General features: G+C 38.7%; 1 protein-coding gene across 4 annotated transcripts in view; it reads right to left on the bottom strand.

Moving 5' to 3' along the window:
- Window positions 1-2,173: 2,173 nt before the first annotated feature.
- FREM1 (FRAS1 related extracellular matrix 1) overlaps window positions 2,174-25,042 on the bottom strand; it is a 65,862-nt gene continuing 42,993 nt past the window's right edge. The window contains exons 25-37 of one of the 4 annotated variants that reach the window (XM_015849034.2): window positions 23,757-24,171; window positions 22,917-23,118; window positions 22,242-22,386; window positions 19,627-19,756; window positions 18,339-18,411; window positions 16,132-16,281; window positions 14,729-14,967; window positions 13,959-14,006; window positions 13,526-13,708; window positions 13,138-13,263; window positions 11,648-11,763; window positions 5,893-5,978; window positions 2,174-4,892 (exon numbers count right to left, since the gene is read on the bottom strand). In XM_015849034.2, the coding sequence (XP_015704520.1) occupies window positions 4,693-4,892; window positions 5,893-5,978; window positions 11,648-11,763; window positions 13,138-13,263; window positions 13,526-13,708; window positions 13,959-14,006; window positions 14,729-14,967; window positions 16,132-16,281; window positions 18,339-18,411; window positions 19,627-19,756; window positions 22,242-22,386; window positions 22,917-23,118; window positions 23,757-24,171 (2,113 nt within the window). In that variant the 3' untranslated portion in view covers window positions 2,174-4,692. Of the gene's footprint in view, window positions 4,893-5,892; window positions 5,979-11,647; window positions 11,764-13,137; window positions 13,264-13,525; window positions 13,709-13,958; window positions 14,007-14,728; window positions 14,968-14,987; window positions 16,010-16,131; window positions 16,282-18,338; window positions 18,412-19,626; window positions 19,757-22,241; window positions 22,387-22,916; window positions 23,119-23,756; window positions 24,225-25,042 lie in introns of those variants that run through there. The other 3 variants (XM_015849036.2, XM_015849035.2, XM_032441205.1) reach the window with 3 other exon arrangements.

Here is a 25,042-nt window from a genome sequence, read left to right as displayed (position 1 = left end):
AGCATAGCACATGTTTTCACTGTGTTTTCGTTGCTGAATCTTGTGGCTAAATGCAGCAGTGTATTTCAAGCAGGCTTTGATTTGTCTTCATAGTCACATTTTATTCAGGACATTCTGCTTTCACTAGAAATAGTCACCATGAATGTTTGCCCATTTTTAAAAACACTGTTAGGTCTATAGATGATAAGTGCCATGCAAATGCAAAGTGGTATTATTCATTTGTTTCAGAGCTGGAGTTTATTCAATCATTATGGACATAAACTGAGTAATTAGTTGCACTGCCAGTTGATGCCTAAAAATAATTCTTAGGCAGGGTTTGAATTACTTGCCTTCTGTTGAGCTAAATAATCTCATCATAGCATGATTGATGATTAAATCATTAAAATGGATTTTATATTTTATAGTTCAATATCCTATCATTTTAGAAACACATTCTATGCAGACAAACTTGTATCCAGATACATCTTTTTCAGAACCCATATGAAGACCTCAGAACTAATGAATTAACACTGTGCGGTTTATTCTCCAGTTATTGCAGTTATCAAAGAAAGCCATCTGTGGTCTTTGTTTTACTGAGTTTCAGGGAAACAGATCACATACAGGCCTTGCAGGGAAGTTATAATTATGAAACCAAAAGGCTTTTATGAGGTATAAAATGAAAGAACAGAAATAAATCTGTTTAATTTTGTACCTTTAACCTGGGCACTGTACGTTATGAACTTCACCTTTTCTCTATTCAAAATCCTCTGTTACACTGTTTCTTTCTTCTCTGATTTTATACCTTTCCATTTGCATTTTCCATTCTCTATCATATACAAACATAGCTAGAATTCAAGTTTAAAATCATCACAACAACTTAGATGCAAAATATTCAGTCTGTGTCCAGCAGAACCAGGATAAATGTGGTGGGTTTTTTTTATGTGTTGAGTCATTGCTCTAACAGAGATGGGCAGTTTACTCTCAAATTCTCAACCTAGAAGGTTCGGGACAGGTAACCACCTCTGAAGCACTTCCTGAGTCATACCGCTACTTAAGTACCATGTAATTGAGAGCATACCAAATCCCAGACTCAGGTTGAGGGGCCATGTTTGACAGATGCTTGATTGACTTAGCTTGTTATACCATGGCACTGTGAGCCGAAGGGAAAGGGAAAAATTCACTCTTCAGTAAAACACACCTTCCTTCTTGGATTGCCATGTATAATTTGTAAGAGTTGATTCACTTTGACAACACCAAAAAATTGCTTCTAGCATAATCCAACAAAGAAGATGCGTGCATGCTTTATATCGTTAGTGTAAAAAATGTATGAAGACTTTTCTGAAAGTTTTGTCCATATGCATGATAATAGTATTGCTTATTTATTTATTTATTTAGAGATCATGTTTCTAGACTTTTGCTGACTTCTCAGCTCTAAAAAAATAAACAGGTAGTAGTTAAGCAGTGGAGACAGAGTAGCAGAGATGTCCAAATTACATGCAGCACAGCTTCTTGTCATAAAGGAGAAATGAAATCTGCATCTCTTCCATAACGGGGACTGGTAGTTACTGGGGAACAATGACCTTTTTTCTACATTACAGTTAAAATGAAGAATCATATTAAAATTTTATGGACTGGCAGTCTTTTTTGTATTCATTCTTCCTCTTGTGTATCTCCTCTCAACTTCCCCAAATTTACTTCTGGAAGTAAACATTCCAGTATTTTCTCTTAAAAATATGGTTTGTCTGTCATACAAATGTGCCTGTCATACTAATTCAGAAACACTGAGTTAATCTATTTTTATAATTTTAGAATGAGCAAAGACTTGAATGCATTCATTAATTTTCAGTGTGCACAAAAGAGACCTGAAAAGCTTCAATGTTGTGGGTTTTTTTTTTTTTTTTCCAAATTAAAGCTTTATCTCTATGAAGTTGGTAATAATACACTCACACAGCTTGTTCATAAGTTACTGAATCTTGGTCTCCCTGCATTTGGCTGAATTGGGGGGACAAAGAGAGGTCTTCACACTGATTACAGGATTATTTCAGAAAGTCTATCCATAGGTGAACACCAGACTTTGCATTCTTCCAGCTTCTCAAAATTACCCTGTTTATGCAGATCACCTGAATGCTCCTTTTCCCCCCAAGTGTACTCAAAGTCCAACTCGAACAGTATTGAAGAATGAAAAAGTTCCCAGTAACTTTTCAGGATTTTATTCCCTTTCTCTCTTAAACCTTGTAGAGACATCGGCTTCCTGATACAACAGAAAATAAACAAAAAGTGACTTACTCATGCCTTCCCTGCTCTGAGTATGTTGTTTTCTTTAAACTCAGGTATTCTAATAAAAGACACAAAAGTTGCTCAAAAAATATTTCATTTCTAAAGACAGACAATGCTCATGCTCATGCTCAGAGTAGTTTGTTGTACTGAAAAACAATTCAGGAGACTTTCAAGTTAGAAATGTCCTTGTGGTATCATAGAACAGGTTTAGCTTTATTAATGAATACATCATTGTAGACTTAATGAAACCAGTAAACACATACATTTTGCAGAAGTAACAATCTGTTTCATAGTGAAGGTTTCATATTCTTCAATCACTTTAAGGTACTTTAAGAAAGGTACAATGCAGGAGAATTATCCCCTCTTCATATCCAAACAAAATCAAAAAACCTGAGATCTTTGTTTTCTCAGTCTAGGCATTAGCCATTTATTACTTATTGGTCAAGTAACAAAAACTGTAAGTCCAAAATTGCCTCTCTGTTATGGTCATTCCTTAAATAATTAGGAGAGGTATTTAAACATAAGTTTCATAAAGATAGCACCAATAAACACAGAAGGAAATCCCCAAAGTAATAAAAGTTTCTGGTTATCTTAACATGTTCTCTTAGTAATTATTCTCTGTGATTCCATAACAAAATCAGAGATAACACATGTGCTTTACTGGACTCTTACTGGCTTTTTTCATTGAAAATGATGAGAAGTAAAAACAGGCCTAGACATGTACTCAGAAGCTACATGGTTTGGGGAATTCTTGAATCAGCATATGTGCATTAGTTTATGTAACTCCTTAAGCAGAAGTGTTATTGTCTATAGAAGTGTCTAGGGGCCTGGCAAAAAGATTACAGAAAAAAAAAGTCCTGGAAATATGCTAGGTTGTATCTGTTGATGTTAGCATTAAGGGTGATAAGGTTCTGTCCAGTGTCTTCTGTCTAAGCTTGTGATGCACTTGTGCTTATTTACCATAGCAACTTCACAAATGTCCTCACTACATAGAAGAGTTGTCCAGCTACTGACATGCCTATTCTAATAGACCACGGACAAGAAGGAGGGATAAATACAACCCAGAATGTTGTATCTCTGTATGAGCAGAGATGGAAACAGTGCACAAATTCATTTGATTCAGAGGCTGGACAAACTGAAGAACTTATAGAGGGCATGGACAGAATCAACTGCCGGCAGCAGGCAGGCAGATGGAAGGGCTGAGAGTTCATATGGAACAGGGCAAATTCTCCATACGCTGTGCCACACCACCTGTCACACACTCCTGGTGGGCAGAGGGAATGTTTGGGAGAAGTTTTCATTTTGTTTTAGGAAGCTCAGGACGTGTTTCTGTTTTAACTCTAGGGCTGACAGTAAGAAGGTCCAAAAACAAGTCTGTTGACAGGTCAAAATGTTACCAAATGGAAAGTTACGGGCAGCTGGTTGGCTTTTTTTTTTTTTTTTCCCTGTTAAATGCTGATTTTTAGTCTTTCATTGAACTAAATCTGGATTTTTTTATTATTATTTTTAAAAACCTTAAATCCCTAATAAGGACTTAGATTAATACTTTTCAAAATCCATAGCTGCTTTAATATAATGTGAGTCTCACAGTTACATTGGCTTATACACACATACTAATCCTATTGATGTTCATGTATCACTGAATATCTCATGATATTATTCTGGGATTAAGCTTCTGTATTAATTCTGTGTGCATGTGTAAGTCGGTCTTTGAGACAGCATTAGATCTAGAGAGCCCACATTATTTAATTACACTGCAAAAATGATATCCTGGAACTCCAAAAAGCATTGCACGATTTTAGACAGAATGTCAAACGACATGCATTTCTGTGTGAGCAGATCTGTTTGGATCTGAAACTGTTCTTGGATCGCCAGAGAAGGAATAAAAAGGCTTTACTCAAGTTGGTAAAACATTGTAGTAGGTTATCCACAGAAGAAGCACCAGTATTCTGATAGTGTCTCTCCCATCCTCAACCAAGAGAACTCGTTTATAGCCAGCAGAGTCTGCCCTCACTTCTGTCCCAAGCTGTCTTTCTTTCTCTGTGACTGCAGGACAAAACTGCAGTTTTCATTGCAACTCAATTAAAGTATCAGCCAACCTACAGTCAGTCTTTGAGACTGATTTTTTTAATAAGTATGTTTACACAGAAATTTTATGTAGGCTGTCAGGTCTAGTTCTTTAGTGTGAAAACACAAGTGAATCAAGTGACAGATAGATGTATTTGGAAAGAGATCAAAGCCTTGACCAGAACTTGCTGTTTACAACTGACCTCTGTTTCTTGGTAAGAGTCCAAAGCATCTGCATCTCTGGCAGCATATAAAATAATCTTTGGTGATAATTAAGATAGTTTTCTATCTGCATACCCTTACTTGTCTGCAGATAAGTAGACAGAAACAAAACGAATGTCTACATGCTTTAGCAGGTATCCCCATTTTTTACAGCTTTCTTGAACATATATAGCTGTTCCGTGTGGCCTTCCTGCAGTCAGTTGCTTGCCATTTTCCTCTCTTCTGCACCACTACACAGTTGTTGCCTCTATTTGTAAAGTGATAGGAGCCTCTCCTCCAGTTTATGTAGGTAACAGGTTCTCCTCCGTTCCACTCCCAGTGTCCAGGATTGATTTGATCATTCAAGCCTGTGTGAAATCAGTAAGAACAAATGAGTGACACTCATCAACTACACAGCCTTATGCCAATGGAAGTATTTTTTGTTATTTGTTTGTTGGTGGTGGTGGGGTTTTTTTTTTGGTTTTTTTTGTTTTGTTTTTTTTTTTTGTCCTTCTGTTTAAAATGTGTACAGTATTGTGCTGAAAGAAAAAAAAATAACATCTGGAGGAATATAAGCAAAATACACTTGAATAATTGTATGGCAACTAGATTCATCTGAATACAAGAAAATATCCTTTTCCTCATGGTTGGATCTAAAATACTTCCTTTCTTTCTGTGGTTTATTGCATGCTTTTCATCTTGCAAGTTTCTCTTTTGATGCTTAGGAAGCCAAACAAAATATGTTACAGCTTCAGACTTCATCCAGATTTCACCTGGAAATAACATCCTGCAGATCCTTGTAGATTCTATTCACCTTTTTGAAAGCATATTAGTTAACACATCTTAAAACATGCATTTTCACTTAGCTTCTGAGTTCTTAAGACCAAAATGGGTGGCATGTTTTCAAATGGGACCTGTGTTCTTAGCTAGAAGAGATTACGATCAGAAATTTGACAAAATGGGCTTATAGTCTTCATTCTCATCAGAGGAGTTTATTTCCATCAGATCAATAGAATCATTATACCGTTAAACATGATTCCAATTGATTGCAGTTTTTGAAGGTGGTGCCATTGATTTTCCAGCTAGCTTTAAAATGGGAAAGGTTTCAAGGCAAAAAATAATAAATAAATAAATAGAATAAAACACCACCTCAGCAGTAGTGAACCTTCATAAACTTTTCTTTTGATACAAAAAAGTTAGCCAGGAAATTGATTGTTTTTGGCTGCTCTGAAATACCAAAAGCAGCAGAAAGTAGATTACAATGCTATATCTGAATCCTGGGCTGAAATGTTTATTGCAGTTTCTTCTTTCCAAAGTAGACTGCAGACTTCTGCGGAAACAGACTTTATTGTCAACTGATGTACTTGCCTATCCAAAAGGGCTTCCTCCCACCGAAATCCCACAACCACTGCATGTGTTGTTCATTAGCCACACTTGTGAGACTCCCCAGGTATCTAGGATCAACAAGAGAGGATGAAGTAATTAGAATTCCACAGAGTGACAGACATCTCCCATGGACTTATCAACAAGAAGTACTGATTCTAATATAAAGCATATACCTGAAATTTTACAGGAAACTCAGTACTGTAAGGAAAGAATAATTGCATGAACATTTAACATTACTTGTAGAAGAACTGAAGTCTTTGACTGATTTTTCTAATTTCGTAATGGAAAAATTGTATCAGCAACTGAAATAAATGTAAACAGGACATGTAACTCAAACAAACTATGTTTTAAATCATTGGCACAACCACTGATACATTATTTTCTCTAGAATAATAATCTTCCACAATAAAAATCCAAGTCATTGTAAGATACAGTTTCACCTAGCAGTGAAACTATCAGTTCCAGTTTGGTAGTTCAGCCAATATTTCTGAACTGTGCTATGATGAAACTAAATCTCTAAATAATATAGTTTCAGGTCTGTGTAATTTAGGCAGCTGATGTAGAATGGCAGTGCAGAAATACTGCTAGTTGTTTGCAGTGACTATGCATTCAGTTCAGATCTAGGAGCAGTTTTGTTTGGTATTAACCAGATTTAGAATGAAACCAATGCACTAGCTCAGCTCTATGCATTTCTAGTATTCCTGTTCCTTATGAGGACCTGCAAGATGGTATGCTCCTGCTGCAAAGGCCTACCCTACAGTCAAGTGAAACTGCACATTACTTATGCCCCTTTGTACAGTGGGTCCACAACTCCACTTTGTACAAGTACACCAAGGCCTGCAAGACATCTCTATGTTAGCTCTCACACTGTGCAATCATGTCTGCCCTACACCAGGAACTGCACAGTAACAGGCCCAACCAAGAGCCTCCTAAGATCTGGCACCATCAAAGAATAAAGAGTAGAGAATCTTACTGGCATTTCCTTTTCACAGCTAAACATGTGCAGGGGTGGCCTCAGAAACACAAAAAGGTCAGTACACTGACCCTGCAGAAAAGTAGTTAGAAGCATCCTTTAATAGGGATCAGGCATTGTGCACCCTGTCATGGTACAGGCTCCCCAAGTTCCACTGGATGATTGCGGTGCTGTCCTACCAGCTCACTGCAGAGGCTCTGACCAGGCTTCTTGGCAAAGTTTAGCATGTACTCTACATCCCCTTGCATCACAAGAGTTTCCACTTCTCTGAGCCCAACCACCGTGTCCATCTACCAAGTTTCCAGTGAAAAAGGAACTAAGCAGTTATTCTGGCAAATGCTCCTGGAATGTTTTGGCCTCTTCTTCCTCAAATAAAATATCCAGGAAAGCAGAGCAGTTTATTCAGGGCATGCTCCCAGGGTAACTGGTTCAGCAGCAGAATATCACTCCCATTTGCAATGACCGTGTCTGACTAGTTTCTGAAGCTGGGGCTGAGGACAAATTTGCTTAGCAGCCTCTGTGGCATTACTATTAGCTAAGCAAGAACAAAAACAGAGCATTTTATCTGTCTGCTACTGAAGGACAATCAAAGCACCAGAACTTAAGTCATTTGCTCTAGGTAAGCATCATTTATCCCTGTTGTTTAAATTGCTTTAGGAAAACTAAAAACAAATAACAAGTGTCAATTTGTATTACTGACTACATATTTTTTATATACAGGGGTGGTTTGAGCAATGACAGTTTCAGACTTTTACTTCAATTCCAGTACCACAGAGAGACTTCAGCACTGAGAAAGCACTGCAATAATTATAATGTTATCTAATCTTTTCTCCATAAGAGTGCTTTCTAAATACAGTCTGAGAAATGCGTGGCTGAAGGGAGAACAAGCACTCTAATTGTTACACCTAGTAAGGGGTTTTGCTGTATTGTAGGGAAATGAAAGCAGTTCTGAAGTACCACTTACAATAATTTGACTAACCTGTGCCCTTAGATGTCCAGACACAGGAAATGACAAGGTAATCACAGCATCACAGAACTGTAGGGGCTGGAAGGGACCTTTGGAGATCATCGAGTCCAACTCCCTTGCCAAAGAAAGCTCCCTGCAGCAGGCTGCACAGGTAGTCGTCCAGGTGGCTCTTGAATATCTCCAGAGAATGAGACTCCACAACCTCCCTGAGCAGCCTGTTCCAGTGCTCCATCACCCTCGCTGTGAAGTTCTTTTGCATATTATTGTGGAAATTCCTATGCTCCAGTTTATGGCTATTTCCCTTTGTCCTGTCCCCACACACTGTTGAAAAGAGGCTGGCCACGACCCTTTGACTCCCACTCTTAAGAGACTTATAGCCATTAAACAGATAATGTTATTTATTGAGATGTATAAACTTACCACTTCATAATATGAATTACTCCAGAGGATATCATACTGTTTAATAAACTTAAAAAAAATAAAAAAAGAAAAAAGAAAAAAGAAAAACCCCTTAAAAAAAAAAACTAAAAAAAAAACCTATCAACAAGTAAAAATAAAATAAATCACAGTACTGATTCCTGTGCTAGGTCAGTCCATTTGCAAATCATTCCTTTGTGCTTCAAAAGTTATATGCAAAACATTTAGCATGCAGACTTTCCTGATTTTACATTAACTTAAGCAGTACGCTTCAAACAGCTTTGTACCACTCTTATAAACTGAAATTCTGCAAAAGCACACTCAAATAGTATTGGAGATCTTCACAGCATGGGAGGACACCTGATATGAACTGCTGCAGTAAATTCACATCCCAAGCTGACAGTGAAGGAAGGGGGAAGTGACTGAAAGTCTCTGCTCTCATTAACACAGGCTTTTGTTTGGCTGCCTGGGGAGTAATCCCGGTGCCCTGAAATAGCTGCCTAGTGTTGCTTATGACACCTCTTTGTAATCAGAACATTCAGATGAGACTGGTAGACATGATGTAGAGCTTACAGCAGCCCTACATTTCTGGAGTGGCTTTTGAAAATCAGACAAGACACCCTCAGCCTTTAAAATGACTCTAGGTATCTTAGTCACTGTGCTGAAGTCACTGGCAATAATGCAAGTTAAATCAGTTGGAGAACTAGCACAGCATTGGGAAAGGAAAGCAGAAGGGTCCATACTGCTTTGCATCGTGCATTGCTGAGTTGTCATGAAGAATCTAACCATCATGGTACTATGGCTTTGCCTGTAATTCCCATGGACTGAAGCCATGTGTTGCTAATGTACAGAGAACAAAAGAACAGCCCCTTCCTTAATAAGCTGTTTGTAAAAGATTGAAAATTGGATCATACTTAGATTATCAATAATTATTTAACTTCAGGGAGACGAAGGCACGGTTTGGCTAATAGGGCAAAACAAGCAACAGTGGATTCTGTCTTTCCAGTGAAGAGTCCCCTCAGTGGCAGCAGTGAAACTATCTCCTGTCAGTGAGTCCTACTGCACTGATGCCTACGGAAACAGTGTTCCTATGGGATAAACAAGAATTGCAGCATAAATGACCAAAATGGCTGCTGAATCAGGCTGCTTTGTGATCACTGAGCCATAATATCCCTCAGATGCTTCTCTTCATGTTGCCAAGAGTTTCTTCATCCCTAAGAAATGAATCTAGAGAAATGAATTTACTTTTCCCTCCAATGTATTGGAGGAGGTTTTGAAACAGGTCAAGGTTTTCAGAGCAATGAGCTGAGAGTTGTTTTCAGTTTCACTGTCACCATGGCACACAGCAATCTGAGTCAAAACAAACACATATTTCTGTTGTCTTTTACCTTTGCATATGGCAACCAAAGACTGGTATGCCATTTGTAACAAATGGAAACAATGCATGTCAAAGCTCATTGATGCAAAATACAGCAAAAGAAGCCCAATCAGGTTTGCATAAGCCCATGTGCATACAGTTACATCCAGACAGTAACTGCTACCACAACAAATGAAAAGCATTGTTTTCACCGAATAGTTTGGTCTCAAGTCCATCAACTTGGGATGATTGATTAGTTGCAGACTACTCCATCTTTAACAGTGTGCTTTTCTCCTGTCTTATATACTTTCAAAAGTTCAGCAACAAAATTGAATGGGAATTGAAAATAACATCTTTTTTGTCTAAATATGAATTATTCTGTGCTTGTTTTTTATTTTTTATTTTTTTTAATTCAGTATCTACTGTTTGTATGATATACTAAAAACAGAGGAATGGCAACCATGCTCATTTCATTTTCTTGCTGGAAAACACCAGTCATTTAAATGACTACAGTGGAAGTATTAGGAATATTAACTACAGAAACACCAGAATTGGAAGGGATGGATGATGGGGGGCCCAGGGAGGAGAGCAAAAGCACAAAATAAGTATTCAGTTATCTTCTAGCAACACTTTTAAGTGTGTGCCTGGGGTTGTACTTTTGTAAATCTGTTCCAGGTGGAGGTCAGGAGTATTTCATTTACCGTGATAAAGCTTCCCCAGTCTGTGGTAATCTGACATTAATTAAATTGTCACTGCCCTAGGATTCGTTTGCTTGGGGACTGTGATATGCCTTGACTCTTTGTGTGGCTGTTTCACGCTGTCACTAACTTACTGTTACTTCTGTATTACACACTGTAGCCTTCAGCACAAAGTTATCTCCTACAAACAGTATGTGTCCTTAGGAACACACTCTTTTAGGAAATGGGAACACCTCACAGCCATTAATGTGATTAATTCACTGAGAATTCCCCAGGAAGCAACTGAATGTAGAGTCTTTCAGAAAAAAAGAAAAAAAAAAAAAAAAAAAGAATATTCACAGCTGACAACTTTACTTGGACAAATTGAATCGTTAGGTAAAATAACCAACAATGTGAAATTTGTGGTGAGTTTCCATAAAAGTATCTTCCATCAGCTAGAAGGTAGAGTTTCCGTTTGCCCACTACCAAGACAAAATAAGATTATATAACTGACTGGAATGAATCAAGTTTTGTTATGCCTGCTGGTCTGTGTTTCCGTGCATGCTCTTTGGCTGCTTACCGAATATATGAATATATTCTGTTTCTTTCATGTCCAGTCTATCTATGTTTCAGTTTTGATTTCACAGAGCAATGGAAGCGATCTATCCAAGTCCCTTGTTTTGTTCAATCTGGGCCTCAGAATTCAGCACAAGATACAGAACATACAAAATCGTGGGGCAAGCTCAGTGTTGCCACAGCTAGCATTTCTTTCAGTCCTAAACTCTGAAAACCAAAACAACAAAGCAAGCCTCCAAAGATCAAGACTAGCTTGTATGGTGAATTTTATATTTGCCTCCTTCTTTGAGACAATTATTATAATAATTAATTAGTTTTCATTTATCCTTAGCAGACAGAATTTTTCTGTAAGATTGAATGTTAAGGTTTTTGATTAGTAACAGAATCTGAGGAGCTACTTCTTTAGAAGGATACTATGAGGAACACAGGAGCTGGTGGACTGTGCTGTTACTTTTATCACCTGAAGGTAGAGCAAAGGAAGCAGTGGATCAGAGAAGGCTGAATTTTTGCCATATTTCTCTTCTGCCACACTAAGGCATGCACCTCCCAGTGGGAAACAGACAGGAATTAATGTAGTGAGTAAGATAGGATAACCAAGCAAAACGTAATGTAATAATATTTCTGTTTTCCACGGGGTCATAATCCTACAGCTTGTTAAATCACTCTGGTGCCGTGCAGCATAACAGAAGTGGGACTTAGCTGAATCAGCACAACCTTAGGAAGGAAAACAACCACTGCACAGCAAATGTTTGTTTGGAAAAGTCTCTTACTGTTCTCTGCAGGCCTGAGCAGCAGTATCCCAGGTGACCTTTTGATTCACTACAAGGAAATAGCAGCTGCCATCATGATGATGCCATCCAGAGGGACATTTTTTCATGCTTGCTTCCTAAAATGAAAGATGAAAAGGAAAAACAACTCTTACTCACAGTAGTCAGCTCTACACATTAATAATCAAGCTGGAGGTTGGATGTGCTGCATATGGCCTCTCCAGGATCACAGAATCACAGAATCAGAATCACAGAATGGCCCAGGTTGGAAGGGACCTCAAGGGCCATGAATCCACAACACCTACACCACAGGCAGGGCCACCAACCTCCCCATTGAATAACAGACCAGGCCGCCCAGGGTTCCATCCAATCTGGCCCTGAACACCTCCAGGGATGGGGCATCCACAGCCTCTCTGGGCAGCCTGTTCCAGCACCATACCAGTCTCCTAGTAAAGAACTTTCCCTTGACATCCAACCCAGATCTTCCCTCCTTCAACTTAAGACCATTTCCCCTTGTCCTGTTGTTGTCTACACTTCCAAAGAGTTGACTCCCCTCCTGTTTATAGGTTCCATCTAGGTAATGAAAGACTGCAATGAAGTCACCCTGCAGCCTTCTTTTCTGCAGGCTGAACAAGCACAGCTCCCTCAGCCTGTCATTGTAGGAGAAGTGCTCCACCCCTCTGATCATCTTTGTGGCCCTCCTCTGTACCCTCTCCAACAGCTTCCTTTCTTTCTTGTACTGGGCACTCCAGACCCGGATAGAGTACACCAGATGGGGCCTCACAAAGATAGAGTAGAGAGGGACAACCACCTCCTTGTTACTGGCCACCCCTCTTCTGATGGAGCCCAGCATACTATTTGCTTTCCGAGCTGCAAGACCACTCTGTTCCAAATGAACATGGACTTTGATATACGTCAGCAGAGCTAAAACATCAATTAAAAGATGTAAAGAACGACATGTCTCTTGGAGGATCCTATTATTTGTTATCAGTAGCTTAAAACTGACATAAGGTCTCAGATCCAGAAATCTTCTCAAGAGTGTAAATTAGTTTGGATAATGTTTCTGGCTCCTGTGGTCTGTGTAGGGAATGCAGTGTAGCACAGTTCATTATGAGATTGTAAGTGGTGAGAGAGGATGTATGCTTATAGAGTGCCTAGGTTATCTGGCTTTATTAAATCACACCAATTATATCATAGACTTCATTCACTGGTTCTCTCATAAAATTATTCCCAGAAGTATCAGTACATTTGTGCCCACTTGGTTTGTATAGTAGCACCTATGGGTGACAGATGAAAGGTAACCCTAGCATAAAGCCCTCGTCTTGTCTCTGGGAATCATCTCTTCTGGTGACAGCAGACCTCCCTGTGGACAATTCTTTTATCTCCTTGCAAATCAATAATCCATATTATCTCCTTGCAAATCCATAACTTCAAAGTCTTGCTTATTGTAGATTCCACGCTCTAATCCAGATGCATACCCATGACATTTTTACCTTGCTTTGGGAACTCCAAAATTTCCATTCTATCCCATCACACTGAAATAACTTTTGAGTGTTTTCTTCATAATGCATGAGCCCCTTCAAATCCGGTGTACAGGCCCTTGAAAATGAGTGAAAGTCCTGGAAAAGGGAATGGCATTTGAACTTTCAAAAGAAAATAATTACACAAAACAAGCTACATGAAACTGATGAAACAGCTCATTATAACACTTAATGACATGAAAACTCTTTAAGGACTGAACTGTTGTCTGTGTATTGTTTAAACTTTGTTTTGGAACAGAAAGAGTCAGGCTTCAGACCTCAGAGGTGTTAACTCATTCTGGGAAAGAGCACGACTGAAAACAGATGGTAAAAATGTCTGTGAAAACAAAAGGTTTCATACCTGACGTCTTGAGCCTGATTCAGGTGCCAGTTCTGCCTTATCAGCTTGTGGGATTTCTGTCTTCCTAGTGGAAATGGCATTTATCTGTGATTGTGCTTGGTTAATTACTGACACTTCAGCCTTCTTGTTTGCTTTAGCTGATGAGGTGTCATCCTCTATTTTGAGCGATACCATCCCATGGTACTTGGTTTCACAGTATCAGGAACAAGCAAAACAGGAGGGGTAAAAGAGAGAGTTAGCACTTACAAGCAACTTTGGAATACTGTCTTCTCCTGCCCACGAGCAATCCACTCGAGCAATAATATAAATTGTTGTAAATCAAATTATACAAAGGAGAAAAAAAGATACATAGAAAAATAAAGCATTGGTCTACATAAAGCCAGGAAATAACAGAATCAGAAATAAATCATACCAATACTCATTGTACTCTTACTTTGTAAACCACATCTGTTCCATTTCTAAATACAGATGAAGGATGAACCTGGAAAAAAAAAAAAAAAAAGGATAGAATATAAGAATGAGATGGGTGTATTTAGGCATAACAGAAAAAGAGAAAAAAAAAAAACATACAAGATTTACTATGTAGTATAGGTTACAAGTCATGCACAATATATCTTGGTTTAGTTCTGAAAAAGGGAATTGATGGCCTCTGAAAACAGCTCACTTTAGAAGTGCACTTATAATCAGATTAATTTCTAAAATCACAGTATCAGAATGTGACTAAAGCACCTAGTGAAACTAACTTTACTTAAACAGGAAAATTCAATGGGCAGTAACTATACCCTGCTTAAGATAACAATATTTTCATCCATGCAACTTCAAGACCAGACTTACAGTTTCCATATTAGAATGATGCTAGAGATTTCAGTGAAACTCAGTGCCTTTCTTCTAGCTGACCCACAACTTAGATAAGATCAGAACCTACATAATTATTGATGTTGCTTGCTGCATGTTTCCTTGGCCAACTCTTTTTTTATTCCTCTCTCATACATACATAGATCTTCAAAATCAGGAAACATTCCCGTGCCCCTCCTGCCCTTCCCAAAGTATTTTAAATAGTTATACAACTCTTAGGTCAAACTCAAAGCAAACTCAGGTTGTTTGTAGTTATTGCACAGTAACTGCAAAAACAGAACAAGCAAATGAGAACAGCAAATACAAATTAACTCATAAATCAGCTTAATCACAAAATTAGTTTCTTACTATTCTGCCATTTCCAGTCACTCTCAGCCTGGCCTTTGACTGATATGCCAAGCTGCGCTCTTGCAGTGTGTCACCTCTGTGCTCTCTCATCCTTTTGGAAGGAGGTGGTGGGATCCCTTCCAGGTGAACACTGCCAGGCCTAGGAGGTGATGAGGAACCTGAGGAAACTGCAGACAGTGTGCCTCTCCTCCAGAAGTCTTGCTTGCTTTGGCTGGAAGAATGTAAAGAACTGCACTGACCTGAAAGCATAAAAAATGGCAGATGGTCAGTTCTAGCTACATGAGCAGACAACTGGTCACACTGACACGGCCACATAAACAGCTTGTCATTAGAAGCTGGAAGATACTTTCACTTGATGTAGTTGATTTTCTGTTTGTTCAGTCATCCTTTTTTATGGAGTTTCCTTAATTAAAACTGTCTATGACTACAACAATCTCTGTATGTACTGTGTCTATCTAATCACAGATCAGAATCCCTACCAAACATCTGCTGAATATAGCAGTTTCCAGGCATAAATTAGGGTTTGGAGTGCTGAGTTTTTGGGCAAGGATGGGTGTCTTTGACTAATATTTGTAATATTCCCATAATGACTAGCCAATTTCCTATCCAGAAACTTGGACATAGTTGTTCCTTCAATCTAGCCATGTCAATGAATATTTTTACATTATGAGAAAAACTAAATCTGCATTTTTAAAATGATTTATTTTATTTTTTGTAAAATCAAGCCTCATTCATTATAGCACATCCATTTAAAATATAGTTTCAGTAAGCGCCAGAAGGGAAAACATACTTCAGCTTTCACAAGATTCATCTGCTTTGCTAATCACTTGTATTTTTCTGCTGCTTTTTTGGTAAGCTTTTAGGCACCACATTTGCTTACTGAAAAACACAATAATAATAAAGAAATAAAGGCCTAAACTCTTTAGTAATCACTGCTGTGCACTGTAATGTTGTAGATTGTGATTGTTAGGCATTAGAAAATGTTATTCTGAGAGCTGAGTCTAGTTGTTAAGATTCATTTTTGAGAGGAAAGTCAATCTTTTTCAGAAGCGTGTAACCAATGTTATACAGTCACTGGGGGGAAAAAATCTAATGGAGTCAAAAATCCCTTTTTTCACTTCAATAAATGAGAGTTGAATTCATGTTGTTATGAAAAGTGGCTTGTTTCCCCTCCACTCTTCTCTTTTTGTACTTGTTGCTTTCCCCATGCTGTGTTTCTTAAGATGATGGATATGATTGTTTGAGAGAACAAATGGTCTGCAACTGCCAGGCTTGTTTTCTCTGAAAAGAAAGTAAGCATTTTGATGTGAAGGTAAGTGTTAGGAACAACTTGTGGTTGAAAATAAGTAGCTACCTAGCCAAGATTGTCCCACAGTTTAAAGATGAAGATCAAAAGAGAATACCTCCTTTTGAGTCCAAAATTTTCACTACAGCTTTTGTCTTGGTGCCAAGAACAGCATTCACAGAGGAGTTCAGAACTACTTCAAAGACTTCATCATCTTCCTCTAATCTGTCATAAGTAATTGCTATATTCCACATCTTGGTTGACATTCCTAACAGAAATAAACATTTTAATTACTCTTTAATTGCTATTTCAATCAATCAGAGTGTCAGAAATATATTAATTAACATGTCTGCAGCTAGAATGAAGTAGCTTGTGTATGCTATTGTTGTGCTACCAACTGACTGGACTCCTGCTGTTCTTCTAAATAACTTAAGGTTCAAATTTGTTCCCAAACAATGCTGATTCAGTTTGAGAGCACATACTGTAACAAAAAGCTGCTTTAAATTTGAAAAATGTTTACAGAACAATACACGAATTTTGGATTTTTGGAACTTTCAAGATAAAATGTAGCATATGATATTATGCTGAATGCTTCATCTAAAATACCTGCAAAAGGATAAAAGAATGCACTAGCTTGAAGTACAGCCTCTCAGAAGACATATTTTACACCTGGTTGCAAAATTTTGACTGTCTTTACCAGGTAACTTCAGGCTTGCATTAGTGGGAAAGGGAAAAGATCATTTCAACATAAAGGATCAGGATGGTTATTAGAAATAAAATAAAATAAAATCTTTTAAAAAAGCTTTAAAAATTGTCTGGAAAAAGTCAGAGGTAGCACAACAGAAACTGATTTCAGTGTACATACTGCTATCACAGAAACATCTTGGAAACTGTTTCTAAAAACCCAGTGCTGACATCCAGACTTAATGTCAAAGATACAACAGCGACATACTGAAATAAAATCTCTACAATCTTGTGACACTTACCATATCCTTGCTCCTTTTCAGTTTGAATCCTCTGGCAAAGAACTTGTGCTTAGTTAGCACAAATAGACCCACAAACTTGGATAGAACCTCCTCCTGCCCCTAACTTGCATTTACAATTTATTGAGTCAAGTCTAATGTGCCAATCAGTACCATGAATTGGCATAGCTGTTGTTCAGTTTTGTAACAGATTTACAACTACATTTACTAAACATGCAATAAATATGATTAATGAATAAATATCAAAGCTCTTGACTAGAAATTGATGCCCTGAATGTACTAATCCAGAGGGTCCTTCCTGGCTAAGCCTAAACAAAGGACTTTCAAAGAGAGCAGCACAAGACAACATGAGAGAGCACAGCTGGCTGAAACAAGAATGTATCCACAAAAGGGAAACAGTGTGCATCTCCTGTCCATGTTCATAGTTAATTTTCCTGTGGCTTACCACTATAAACAGAAAAAGCACCAAGCTACTTGGATACCTTGCTTTGCAGAATCTGCTTATACGAGCAGAAAAGGAAAATTCCATGGAAAAGCCTTGCACAGAAAATCTCTTTCTGATCATCTCTATCCGTTTCAGTCTAAAGGCTGATAAATCTGATTGCACAGTACTTTAGAGGAAAGAGAGCCGGAATGCTGAGTAAGTGCGGTATGAAGGTTGATTTTTTTACACTGATATCACTCATCTTTGTTCTCTCTTTTATTTAAATAGAAATAATATTGTAATAAAACTAATACTAAATAAAGAGTCTCAGAGAGTGGCTTATCTATTTCAAAGATGCCATGAGTGTTCCAGAACACTGAAAATTAGGGATAATTTCCACCTTCCCCCTGTCTCCTCTGTAGCCATAGTGACTTTAAGCCATTTGAATCCTACTCCTGGCAGTGGTGGCACAACATCTACTGCTATTGCAGGATACATTCAGAGGCCTCTGAGGACCCCTTCTTTTATCAACTCTAGTAAATCCTAGTATTTGCCTACAGAATGTGTTCCAAAAATTCAGTCTAGCATGTACAAATGGAATTATTATGACAACAACTGGGTTCTCATTCCCAGATAATCTGTTTACATGGGCAAAGGCAATTTTTTCAGATGAAACCAAATCTCCAAGTGCTGAATCATGCAGCTCTCCCCCAGATCTATTTTTTTTTTTTTGCTTAGAGACTAAAATGTGACAGCAAGGTTACCTAAAGTACTTCCAGAAAACGAACCCAGATATCTTTATTCCTATTCAATTCCTCTACCTATGAACACAGAACAGGTTTCATTTTCCAAAATGACAGTTCACACTTTCAAAATCAGGGAATTCATTTAAAAATTAGTCAGTGCTCTCATTCATACCTGGATCAAACTGAATAAGTTTGGAGGGAATCACTGTAAAGTCCTTTCCCAGCAGAGCAGATATTTCATTGACCTGCAAAGAAATTAAGCAGTCTTCACCAAACCAATGCATTCTGCTCTGTGCTGAAGGCACAGCATGTCTCCTCATGGGGTCCCAGTGAGACATGCCAAGCTTTATCTGTGCTTACGCTGAAAAACAAAATGAAGGCCTACAGGATAGCCCTGCAATATGCACCTGTCATTTCATCCTTGCTTGTGGTTTAAAACTTACCATCAAAAAAACATTCACTCATCTTAAAATCTTGCCCCAGGTTGCAGCTGGACAGCATCAGATCACTTTGTTGGTCACCAGGCCTGGAAACCCAACTCTGGGATGGGTACATATTGGCTTCTTGGAAGGGCAGCATCAGCCAGGCTGTGTTTGCCCATTCTGCCCTTTGAGAGATCTGGGAAGGAGAGTTTGCACAGAGATCTGCCTGACAGCCCAACAGACTCTTTGGGATACGTGTGACTGTATACATGTAAAGGGACACCAGCGTGTTTGAATTTGCTGGAGTCTACGAAGGATAAGGCAGAATGGCCCCTGCTGAAGTCATAGCATAACTCTCACTGACTCCTAAGGGAAAAAAGACAGAACTACATTTCCAATCAGGTCTATCATGTAACTGTAAGGGAACCTGATAGTGTTTTGCTAGCAAAGACTGCTAGAAAATCTTGGGACTTCCATTCTAAGAGGAAAAATAAAACTTGTAATGTCAAATTGCACAATACCTATTTTACAAGAATAAAAATATGCAGCTTTCAATTTATTTCTTCAAGCATACAAAATATCCTGTTACTGAAGGTGTGAGGGTTCCTTGGGCAGAGAGATATAAGGAGATGGAGACTGGCTTACTGTGAAGCTGAAGCTGCAATAGGTGCTGGGCTGCTCAGCCTGGGCAGGGGAAGAGATCCCAGGTCCCTCAGTCAGGAACTGCACAGAGCCTGGATCTGGAGTGGCAGATCCTGGAAACCCAGCCTAACAGCTTGCTCTGTCACAGAAGCTCGTCAGAACTACAACACTACTCCAAAACATGCCTGTTTGGGCTTCCCAGCGTTTCTTCTCAAAACTCTTCTGTCAGAAAATTTTCAGCTATCTGTACAAGGCAGAATAAATTCCCAGGAAGCCTGGATTCAATTGTATGACCTTTTTACTAATTAATGAAATACCTCTCAGCTCTAAGGAAGAAACTCATGGGCTCCACTGCTTGTTATTCAGTTTCCAGTTAAAAACTCATTTCATCTTTACCTTCACTGTGATAAAAGCAGAGTCAGCAGAGTGTCCTGCCCTGGTGATTTTCAGGGACACCATCCCCACGTTCTCACACACTTCATATTCAGTCTGCTGCATTTCAATGTGAGACCACCGTAGCTCCAGCCTGCAGGCAGAGGAAAAAAACAAACAAACATGTAGAACAAAGCCATCTGCCCTGCTGCCCCACCCCTGCTGCCTGAAGGGTCTGTAAGGTGGCCTCTTTGCAGTCAATACACATCTTGACCAGCCAATACACATATCAAGTCTTTGCCTCCTGGTCAATGTATTTGTGTGTGACTTGGCAGATTAGAAAGTGAGAATCAGTAAAAAAAACAACCCAGTCAAGCCCTTGTGTACTCCAAGCAAAGCCTGAGCACTGATTCAGAACAAAAGATGTTCTGCAGCAAGTTTGAAAAGAGTAGTTTGTCTGTAGCGTCAAACAGGCCAAGACAATTTATTGTGGTTCTCTTCAGCCCTGTAATTTGTTTCTAGTGTCTGTCCCCATTTCCTCCCTCCCTCCCTTCTTCAGCTCCAACTTGTCTCCTCTACTGAATGGACACACCTCAGAACTTACTGCTTTTGCATATGCTTGCCCCTTAACCCCTCCTTTAAAAATCACTATGCTTTTTTCTTCAACATAGAGTCAAAACTTCTCATATAACGAATTTTAGAATTGCCTGTAGAGAATATGACTGAATCCTGGAGAATCATCTGTTGCACCAATAAAGAGATCAACTTTTGAAAAGCAGAAGGAAGGAAAATGAACTGTTGTGCTTACAGATCAACCTGAACTTTTATTCTAAAACACGTCTAACCATACATATCCAACCTGCGGTCTGTGGGCTGCAGGTGGCCCTGGGCAGATAGTAATGCAGCCCCACATGATCATGAACTTTTAATATCACTATGTGTTTTTTAGCAATATTTTTGCTCATAGCTCAAGCATGGACTGCGTAGGTAACAACAAAATGCACTGGAGTGGAGGGTGCAGTGCAGTGCTGACTGCATTTTGCACCCATCACACACAGTCAGGTCAAAACTGACATGTATTATATATATGCTCTTGCAACACTTGGCAAGTAAAACACAGTGTTTCCCAATAATAATATTTCAACATACCAAGGTGTGTGTGCCTGTGAAGATGTGCAGTTTTTGTTATTAAGCAGTCACGTAATTTTTCTCATTTAAGTATTAAACTTGGGCTTGTGATATTTCATCAGACTACTTAACAAGTTAACATGTTCACTAGTTTCAGGAAAACAAGGTAAATATTTTACTAGTTCTATGGTTTTTTTGCCCTCTTTTATGTTTTAATAAAAAGTAAAATAAGCTTTGTTACTTATATACATTAAAGACATTAAGTATTTTATATACAGTCCAAGACAACTCCTTGTCACTCAGTGCAAAACAGAAAAGCCAAAAGGTATAACACCCATAGCCTAGACCTTTCCGTGTTGAATAACTCCAGCACCACTGGAAGTTTCTTCCTGACTTCCTGTATCCTCTGAACTCCAACAGGTAGACAGCCTATGCAGAGGCTGATCTGTTTTATTTCTAAAGAGCACGTATGAGCTAAATGTAGTCCAGCAGCACTGAGATAAAAGTTGGCTTTCCATTATAATAATATCGACATGCACATGAAACTTTTCTTCCAATCCATATTCACTATGGTTTAGTAATGCATTTAATAACAGTGCTTCTGTGAGCAAGCACGAGGCAGCTAGGGAATGCTCCGGTTAGCTTTGCTCAGATGTGTTTGTATATAGGGACATCTCTTGGCATAGTTTGTAACTGCGGAAACACTGTCCCCCGCTGTCTGCATCATCTCTGTCACTCAAGCAAGTGCTCTGCACAGCAGCTTGGTGCTCGAAGCCAGCTTTCTGCTCCTTCCTTTTTAAATAACATTGGTTATTTTTCTCAGCTACTTCAGATTACATAAATTGATTGAACATTCAATCCTATATGCAAAAAAATAAAAGAAACATTGTCTCCTTGGAAGAGCTTCATCCCATTTTTTTGTTTTTAGCATCAAATATTCTGCAGCTTTTGCACATTAAGCTTACCATGTGTCAGAGGAAATTCTGATAACATGCTTAGTTGAAATTTTGAAATTACATGACAAGGAGGTTAATATACTCCCTCTGTCTTTTGTCAGAGCTCTTTTAAAAAATATGATTCTCTTAGCTTTTAGTGCTGGCATAAGTATCCCACCATCATGATCTCAGACCTGTGAGAAACAACTTGCTCTCAGCACAGGATTGACTTCCAGCTGCAGGGTCAGGCTCATGAAGCAGCAGATCTGTCGATAAGCTGCTGTCTCATATCTCCAAATGCTATGGGTCCAACTCACTTACAGTAAACTCCATTGTTTGTTTCTCTGAGACTCTAAATGTGCTCTAGTCGAACTAACCCTTTTTGTTTTGCTACCCTGAGGGTATTCTTTAAAGAAAGAAATGGTAGTTTAGGCTCTTAAAATCATAACTAGGTTCACTTCTACTCTGCTTCAAGGAGGCACAGATTGGTTTGTTCTAAGCCAGAAGCCATCTCAGAGCCCTCAGCAGTGATGTATTTGCTACACTGCAGTCCTCAAAACTGAAGATCAAAGTTACATTTGGGGAATCGCTGAATTTCCATTGGCATCTGTGACCTGAAACTCCAAGTTGTCTGAATACACTTCCCACAATGGATTGATGACATAAAATATAACTTTGCTATTTAAATCCTTTTGGCTAAACCCTTCATGGATAAGTCCACCTGAGAAAGAAAAGAAACACCAAGGTAAGTCAAAAGCCCATTAAGCAAGAACAATTTAGTTCATTTGCACCATCTGTTTTCAACTTTTTGTTTTGTAAATCAGTTTCAAAGGACTTCGAACTTCCCTTAATCTGCTTAAATAGCTACACAGTAACATCCCAGTTCATTATAAGCCCCGGCCAATTAGTTCCCTTGTTTATCAAATGACCTAGTTCACCTGTTTATTTTTCATAAATTTCAGAGTACATTTGTTTTATTCTAGCTTTACTGCTTCCTGCAGCAGTCGTTCAGGTTTCCTTTCCCACAAGTAGTTTCTCAATTGCTGCTACTTATAGTCTTCTGGAACTCTGTAGGGTTTAATGATGAATGTGAGACTAAACTCTTAGTTCAAAAGCTTTTCTGTTGCATTCAAAACAAGCCCAACACTTGCCAAGAAATTTTGATTTCCTGTGTCAGCCAAGCATTAACAGGATAGGTTTTGAAATCTGGTCTTTTATGTCTCAAAAGACAGGGATTATAGAATACAGTACCTGTTGTTATATTTTCCAGGTAGCCATAATGAGGTCCTCGTAAGATCTTAAAAAATATTTTGTCATCCTCTGTATTGGGGTCAGTTGCCTTCAGGGACCTGGAAGTAATATAGATCCCATAATTGCCATTCTTCAGCATTTCCACATCAGATAAACAACGGAGATGAATGATTTTGGGTGCCATTTTGTCCAAATGATCTACCTAAATAAAAATTAGACAAATGCATATTCATTCTTTGTCTGTACTACTTCTGCTAAAAGCACATCAGCCCACTTAGGATAGCAGCAGTCACTTTCACAAGCAGCCCATTCCAGTAGAAATCCAATACCCAGTCAAGTATTAGTTCCCATGAGAGGCTCAGTTTGGAGAGCCAGTTGTTTCACACAAGATGAGACAGAACATACTTGGGAGAGAAACGCAAATGCACACCTGCCTCGTTGTCTCCCACATTCCCCATAGTTCTTCTCCATTTTCTTCATAGCAAATTTAAGCTCCATCAGTTTATTTGTTACCACAGTTGGACTCAGCTTTGCGACTAAGGTTTTGATATAGAATACCATAGCAAATATAAGCAGGATGTCTTTCTTTTCTTAAATATAATCCCTTTATTTGCATTTATATAAACATAGTTGTATATTTTTTCTGAGTAATGTAATGTAGTCATTATTTAGTTCTCCAGGTTAATTATTCACTGAACACAGAAAGAAAACTTTTTAGCTTAAAAATATCACTGTTAATTCAAAGACTTCAGCAAAAAGCAATTCTGAGCTTAGTCAAAAGCATTGCATTTCCCATTTTATTTATATATCTCTTTTGATTAAGCCTGTGGTCACACTTGCCTGAATGGTGAATGCCACTGGCTCGATCTGTACCCTGCCATTCACGATGAAGCCTTGATTAGTCCTATCTGTTGCGACAAATGTGAATCTGTCAATCTGGGAATCCCCACCCCAGTGCTTGTATGCAACATCCATATTGTCCACATCACGTTGGGTGAAATTGTATTGCAGTAGTACAGCCCCTCGGTAATAGAGATGACCATACTGGGGGAGCTGAGCCAAGAGGAAGGTAAGGTTTTCTTTGGCAGTGTCAGAGTCTGTAAGCTGCAGGACATCAGGAGAAAGGAGTACCATACTGCCTTCCACTAATCTTAACCCCATGTTCCTAGATAGTGTAGGCAAAGTTTGGTCAACTGCCTCCAAGGAGATCGTGAATGTTCCGTGTTTAGTCCTCAGTCCATTGCTGATGATGAATCTGGCAAAGAGAGGCAAGGTAGTCTTCAGCATGTGTTCTTGATTCACCATGTACTGAAATAAAACGATAATGCACACCTTTATTACAGGGCTTGCCTGTGGTGATACTGCAAAACACATGAGAACTAGAGCTGATTTGAGCTCAAACTCAGACTGTGGGGTGGATGTATAACTTAAAAGCATGAGAACAGATGGCCAGGTATACGGAAATAATTACACTGCATCTGCAGGAATCTGATGTGATGCCAGGGGAATGGCTTTGAGGATAGGCCATCAGTCTTAGAAGTCCTAACAAAGCTGATCTAATCTTCTAGCTCAGACAGAAATGGAGCAGATCTGAAACAATGAGCAGGCTGAGGACATAGATGCACATTTTATATATTTCCTTAACTGTATCTTCAGTGAAAGGTCCTAACTTTATCTACAGCTCACAGAAAGAGGTGTGTAAAGTACATAAGCTACCTGGACAATGGGTTTGACCTATTCACTGCTGCAAGCCTGTCATACCCAGTAATCCCAAACTACCTTAGAAAGAAGAAAAAATGGAAAAGAAACATAGAAATCCATTCTTATCTTGCTTTCTTAGTAGTTTAAGTACTAACCCATAAATTTCTGCATATTCAGAAGAACTAACTAACATTTCTTCACAAAACTAAGTGAAATTTCTCTGAGATATTAAGACTATGTGGAATATGTTGGGCAGAACTGTACAAGAAGCTAGGTTAATTTTTAAAATGTAGCTGTCCCTACCACACAGTCAGATCTGCAGTTATTGTCCCATGCTGGCAATTCATATTAACAGCAGCATAGTTTCTTATACTTCCCTACCAAGCAGTAATAGCTCCAGATAAACTAAAGACATTATTAGACTC

The sequence above is a fragment of the Coturnix japonica genome, chromosome Z (genome assembly GCF_001577835.2).
Source record: "Coturnix japonica isolate 7356 chromosome Z, Coturnix japonica 2.1, whole genome shotgun sequence".
NCBI classification, from domain to species: domain Eukaryota; kingdom Metazoa; phylum Chordata; class Aves; order Galliformes; family Phasianidae; genus Coturnix; species Coturnix japonica.
The sequence above is the reverse complement of the archived record's forward strand: the minus strand, read 5'-3'. Positions and strand labels throughout refer to the sequence as shown.